At 35.6% G+C, this 7,198-nt stretch overlaps 2 protein-coding genes across 3 annotated transcripts in view; one reads left to right on the forward strand and one right to left on the reverse strand.

Moving 5' to 3' along the window:
• LOC106875396 (zinc finger protein 271) overlaps positions 1-2,169 on the forward strand; it is a 6,459-nt gene extending 4,290 nt beyond the window's left edge. For both annotated transcript variants that reach the window (XM_014923506.2, XM_052974635.1), the window contains exon 3: positions 128-2,169. In XM_014923506.2, coding sequence (XP_014778992.1) covers positions 128-1,356 — 1,229 coding nt within the window. In that variant the 3' untranslated portion in view covers positions 1,357-2,169. The remainder of the gene's footprint in view (positions 1-127) is intronic.
• The window catches only part of LOC106875428 (Na(+)/H(+) exchanger beta), a 61,102-nt gene continuing 56,052 nt past the window's right edge, over positions 2,149-7,198 (reverse strand). Inside the window, exons 21-22 of the mRNA XM_014923576.2 lie at positions 4,758-4,917; positions 2,149-3,875 (exon numbers count right to left, since the gene is read on the reverse strand). Coding sequence (XP_014779062.1) covers positions 3,747-3,875; positions 4,758-4,917 — 289 coding nt within the window. The 3' untranslated portion in view covers positions 2,149-3,746. The remainder of the gene's footprint in view (positions 3,876-4,757; positions 4,918-7,198) is intronic.

Below are 7,198 nucleotides of genomic sequence, written 5' to 3' on the forward strand. Positions count from 1 at the left end.
CACCCCCTCTCTCTCTTATACACACACATGCATACATATACACACATATTGGTATACTATAATCTTTTTGAAATAATGATGATTCTAATAATGATTCTTTATCAAAATTGTATTTTTTTTTTCTTAGGTAATTTATCTCATCACAAGAAACTTCAACATGGTGCACTTGTGTCAGACAATATTCAAGACGAAGACCCTGCTCAGCATAGTTACCTACACAACTTCAACACACAGAGGAAACTTAATGAATCACAGGCTGTTTCTCAGGCCAACTCCTCATTCAGTTCTGCTGATGTTATCAATCTTGCTCAGTGCAAACCTGAAATATATACTCCCTACCCAACTGCACCTATCATCTGCCAGGATGAGAGACCCGAAGTGTATAATGTTTACCCTGTGCTAGAATCTGAACCTGTTGTCTGCAAAGACGACAGACCTGAAAGTTTCCTGTGTCCCTACTGCCCAACTAAATTTGCCACTAAGGAGGATTTCCTCAAACATATCAGCAGTCATGAAGGGACTATGTACCACTACACAGTGGGCACCTCTTCCTTGTTGCAGCAAGTGCAGTTTGAAGAAAATATGTTACAACAGTATGGCAACAACAGCAGTAATTTAACAGCTGATGGTGGCACCAATGAACACTCATCATTGCCCGCTGCTGCCACTGTCCTTACAGACACCTTACTGACTCTTAGGGACGTATCTGGGAATGCTTCAGGCTTTGTCAGCTCAGCTAGCAATTTTCAAAGTGAAGAGAGCCAAAGTCCTGGAGGACTAAATTATATTGAGATTGATGACGACAATAACGACAGTGATATTGATGATGGAAATAATAACAACAACAACAACAATAGTAATAACAACAACAACAACAATAATAATAACAATAATAATAATAATGATAATGATAATCAAGGGGTCATTGGAACTGAAAACATTAGAGGGAAAGAAAGAATTGAAATTGGAGTTATCACTTTAGAGGCTGATGAAAGAAAATTGAGAAACTCTGATGTAAATATTGAGCCAAGACAGACTGCAGCTCTTGATCATGGTCAGAATTTGGTAGAGTGCTGTGACAAAGAAATTCAGTGTGCCATCATTTCATCTGAAGGTTCCCCTGCCAATGATTCATTGTCTGCATCTCTTGTACAGCCTCCCCAGAGGGGAAGATATGTTAAACTAGTCTCCGACTTTGATGATTTCGCTGAACGTCCATTTGCATGTGCTCTCTGCTATCATCGCTTTAGCAAGTATGAAGAACTTAAGATACATGTACAGAATCACTTGACGGGTGCAGGAGGATTTGAAGAGATTCCATCCACTGCACTGTTTGTATCCACAACTTCAGATTAAACTGCAGACAAGGACAGACATTGTTTATAGGATGTTATAAAGGTTTGTACCATAAATGGCAATGCTACTAAATCAAGACTCTACGGAACATGGTTTATACTGCGAGTACCAAACATGGTTTATATTGAAAGTAACAGATAATGTAAACAGGATTTCCCCATATTTGTTGAAGAGAACAAGATATAAAGTACCAAACATAGTACATACCTGTGTTAAGATCCCAAGTCTTCACCTGTCAGTTAGTTGGCCAGTATACTATCAACAAATTAATTCATCTTCTCTGGTTCTTCCTTATATCCCTTCTCCATCTCTAATCATCATCATCATCATCATCATCATCATTGTCATCATCATCCTTTGATACCTGTTTTCCATGCTGGCATGGGTTGGACAGTTTGGCAGGAGTTGGCCAGCTGGGGAGCAGTCCAGACTCCAGTTGTCTGTTTTGCTGTGGTTTCTATGGCTGGATGCCCTTCTTAACACCAACCACTCTACAGTGTGTTGGGTGCAGTTAACATGGCACCAGCACTAGTGCATTTGTAAGTGGTACCAGCATGGATGCATTTTACATGACATCAACACCTGCAAAGGACCTGTCTGTATGCACGGATGACCATGATTTCATTTAGTTTGATGTGTCTTCTCAAGTACAGCAAATTGCCACAACTCCTGGCCCCTTGTCATTTTCTTAGTGAGACCCAGCATCTGAAGCTCCTTTCACACCACTTTGTCCCACATCTTCCTGAGTCTATCCCTTCCACAGGTTCCCGCCAAAAACAACAACACAATGTAGAAATTTTATCAAACTTATATTTAATTATCTTTTTATTAAAAAAAATCTTTATTGTTTTAATTTCACCAAATGGTCCAGATTCAAACTGATTTAGATTTTTCGATTGTTTCTGGTTAGTTTGGTTAATCTTTTGTCTGAATGATTCTCTGTGTAGTCTACAGTGGCAGTCATCATAGTTTCCAGTTTTAATCCAGGCTGCATTTGTAATGATTCAATTTTCTGTGATATATTGATTTCCAACTCGGGTACAAAAAGCCATACATTTGTGGGGAAGCATTACATGCACCAAGGAATGACTGCACTGATTCAAAGGTCATATGTCTAACCCTCATATATAACTGCAATGCATTCATACAAAAGGCAAAGTCAGCCCTAATGAGAATTGAACTCAAAACATCAAAGGGAAAATGCTAAACATCTCGAGCCCATCACTTTAGTGTTTCTGCTATGCCACCACCATTGTTCTACATTTTTAGAATTTATTTTACATGAAATATAAAAATATAAAATTAAAACACATTATTTACTGAGTTTTGGTGAGACTTTTATTAAAAGGTTGTCTGGGAACAGGAGATTTGGTACTTCATAGTTCCATTCAGATTGAAATTTGAAATCATCCTTTCTGGGATCAATGGAATGATGCCCAAGGGAAGAAGTCAAGTTATGAAGGATCACAGTTATGCCTCACAAACTCTGAAGTGTAATGATTATGGGTTCTTCTTGTCAGCATCTGCTGCCACTCGTTATCTGGACAATATCTACAGACTCCCCAGCCAACTGTCACAGTTTCTCAGTCTGTTCAGCAGTTGTGTGCTTTCTATGCAGCCAACATTTACAGATATATCTATACACATCCATTCTGTATCCAAACTCTGTATCATCTATCTAGTTAATATCTACAGTCATATATAAGCTGTTAACCCTGAAGACTGTGACATGCACGCTCACACTCACACACACACACACACACACACGCACATGCACATGCACACATACACAAATACATATATAAAGACAGAGAGAGGGAAACTACACTTTCTATCTACTCAGCATCTACACATTGTGTCTATCCAGTCAGCAACTACACTGTATCAATCAAATTAACACCTACATACTGTGTCTAACCAGCCAGCATATATACTATGTCTACTCAGTCAGTATCTAAAATCTGTGTCTGCTCAGTCTGTGTATATCTACAAATGCCAATAGCAACTGGGACTTTCTAACCACAGACATTATATAGTTGAGTAAATGAGGTTGGATATCGACAGTTTTGATCATTTTAATTTGACCATTTCTAAAGTATCAGATAAATAAGAAAATCAATAAATCCAACTTTCAAGTAACCATTTTTGAAGAATCCTGAACGATGGAATCAGAAATAGCGAAAATGAGTTCATTTTGGTTATTCTATTTTAAAATTATATTTTTTCTTCTGAATATTAGAAAAAAATGAGAGAATTGACTGAACAAATTGGAGGCAGATTCTATTTCCCTCTCAACCCAAAAATCTACTTTTCTGTACAAGTCTGCGATGATCCAGCAGAATATCATATGATATTGGAGTATTGGCATCTAAAATAAAATGGGGTTTCTGCTACAATCTTGATATTGATTCAATATTACCCGAAATATCTTCTGTAGAATCTCCAGTATAGCTGATGCCATTTCTGTGACCATTTTCTGGCTTCTTAAAATCTTGATCACCCAAATAAAATCTAATTTCCTGTGAAATGAAAAAAGAAAATGAAAGAAATTATATATTGTACAATATCTGTTTTGTTATGAGAGGTGGTAGGAAACATTCAAACAATAAATAAGAGAATATTTCATTTGCAAGCACTTCAATAACTGGCAATGACTATAGTTATTGTATTAGACAAGGTCCATTAATTTGGCAACAAAATTAATAGTGAAGTAGTAAGAAGATAGAATTAATGAGAGAATGGAGTCTTGAGTGGGATGTTAACAGTAGAAGTTTCAAGACACAACCGCTTTTGTTTATTACTCATGTAGGGATTTGAACCTCAGTATATAGGGCTGATTGAAGAAAAAAAAGAGTAATCGGAAGTTTTGATGTTAATAATAATTTTTCTCAGAGAAATAAAATGGTTTCTACTCGGGATAAAAATTTAGTGGACTCAAGAACCATAGCATGGTGTTACTACACTTACTAAATGTAGTAATAAGTCTAGTAAGATTGTTATTAATACTAAATCCCAAACACAGTTTGTATCAAAGAGAAATAATTCTGTGAAATATTCACGGGTCCCACTTGTAATATAATAATGAACTTATTGTATACTGTGTTCTGGCGCACTACAACTCATCAGAATATGCACAGGCAGTGAACAGTGATTGAGTTGATAAAAAAAAAAAAGAAGATAGCTTACATACAAATAACATGGAATGATGGCAAATAAGACATTAAGATGTAATTTTAAGTTAGATTTGGCCACCATTTCTAGTAACTTGTAAAGTATTTCATAATAAATATTGAATTCACAGCCATGATATTGTAGTTCCAGTACCTTTAGCCTTATTGTCATAATGTTTCATTGTCTCTGAAATAAAAGTATTTTTTGATTACTTTCAGTTAGTCACTTACTTTATTTGTAGAATTCTCAGAATTTGTTTTAGATTTTACATATCGCAGTAATTGGTTGGCATTTAGTTCTTTTCCAATGGAAGTTTTCCCAGGGCGTTCATTACCCACATTTAATTCATACTGAACAGGCTCTAAACTTGTATATCTGTCCCTGACATATCTGTTTAATTTGAAAAAATAAAGATAATTAATTGATTTAAGTATAATGAAATGAACACACAATTAGCAAAAAATGGTGAATTCACAAGAGAAGTTTGTTGAAAACCAAATCTGAGAAATGTGGTTAGAGTGTTATGGGAAAAGATTGCTAGACAGATTTTTGAAGCTGAGCCAACTAGACCAAGGAGTAGACCAAAAATGAGATGGTTGGATAATATCCATAGTCATGCTTGGGAATCCAGCCAGAAAGTGTAACAATGGTTACCTCTGATGGGACCCTATGGAGGAGGTAGCTGAGTACTCTACCCCCATGACCCCACCCCAGAAATAGTGGGCAGCGAAAATGGCCGGATGGAAATCAGAGAAATCATTTCCCAGTACTTATTATTTTAAAGTCTGGTACTTATTCTATTGATCTCTTTTGTCAAACTGCCAAGTTACGGGGATGTAAACACACCAGCACTGGTTGTCAAGCGGTGATGAGTGACAAACATAGTCACAAAGATACACACCCACACACATATATGAAGGGGTGCTGAAAAGTTCCTGGCCTTAAGGGTATTGTGCAAGGTTTGGTTGGAGGCCCAAACTTCCGAGTTCTTTTACAGGGCTGAGAAAGCCTGAAGGACTGCTGCAATAAGTGTGTGAATCTGAGAGGAGAATATCTTGAATAAAATCATAATTAACTGGTCTTCCGGTATTTTCTTTTACCCAAAGACAGGAACTTTTCAGCAACCCTAATATATATGATGGGCTTCTGTCAGTTTCCATCTACAAAATCCACTCACAAAGCTTTCCTGAGCCCAAAGCTATTGTAGAAGACATTTGCACAAGGTGCCACACAGTGGGACTGAACCTGAAACCATGTGGATAGAAGCAAGCTTCTTATTACGCAGCTACAGCCACCCCTATACTTATTTTAAGTACTTATTTTATTGACCCCCAAAAGGACGAAAGGCAAAGTCAACCTCGTCAGAATTTGTGATGGTATACACCTATTTCTGGAGAAAAATTGAACAGGTGTACACATGAGGATGTTTTGCATCTCATCAGTTCTCAATGATAGAAAAAATTCAATGGAAAGTATTCAGGTGTTATAATAGATGTCTGTCAATGAACCTATTCCTTCAAATGTCACTTGATGGCTATATCAATATCAGAGGAGGGCAATATATATATATTGAAAATAAGAGGACAAATTATACAAATATAAATATTTGTTAATAGCAATATCTAAAAAGTAAAGACTGAAAGCAGAAACCACCTTCATTTTATTGTAGAAGTATTTTGAATGAAATACAGAGAAAAACATAGTCTAGAGTTATGTCTGATGTTTACTTATCTTATGTATCATTACAGAATCAGAACACAGACACGACCCAATATTAAAAAATGGTTAACCTTTCAAAACAAAACAAGAGAAAAAAATGTTTTTATATATGTTTTTATATATGTTTTTATATATGTTTTATATATGTTTTATATATGTTTTTATATATGTTTTATATATGTTTTTATATATGTTATCAGTGTTTGTATGCAGTCAGGACTGAGATATATTTTGTACTATTAACTACATATATGTAAGAACGACCGTGCGAACCAAAGGAGAAATGGTGACGAATGGGAAACAGGCTCCTTTTTAGAGGTAGTTTCACTACATATATAACCAATATTTTTATTTTCATACCACTAGGTATTATATTTATGTATGCAATCAAGACTTCTAAATATATCTGTATATACACACAGGTATGGCTTTGTGGCGTGGTTAAAAAGCTAACTTTGCAACCATGTGGTTATGGTTCAATCTCACTGTCTGGCACTATGGGCAAGGGCCCATGCACAGCCACACCTGTGAGAAATGCTTGACTGTTATTTTGTCACTGTTAATCATTATAACTTCTATTACCAAAAACGTAATTGTGTTGCTGTGTACCTATGTCTCAGTGAATATATTTGAATATATATCAGCAGTTTAATGTATTTTTACATTAAAACTGTATCAACTATTAACTCTATCTACTGATATCAGAAACTAACTTTGTATGAATATATTTCTCAACATGTGGTCATTATTTCAATCTATTTCTAACACTGTTATCTGTAGCTACCAATATCTGCAGATAATTATGTTACTATGTACCAATATGTGTAGGAAATATTTTCTACTGCATTTTGCTTTTCATATAATGGATTTTGTTTCCCATGTAACCTGTAGTTCAACCAACATATGGCTTAATGGATAGAACTGAGCTATGTACTCAATATAAAATGCATAA

Source organism: Octopus bimaculoides, chromosome 19 (genome assembly GCF_001194135.2).
Source record: "Octopus bimaculoides isolate UCB-OBI-ISO-001 chromosome 19, ASM119413v2, whole genome shotgun sequence".
Classification (NCBI taxonomy): Eukaryota; Metazoa; Mollusca; class Cephalopoda; order Octopoda; family Octopodidae; genus Octopus; species Octopus bimaculoides.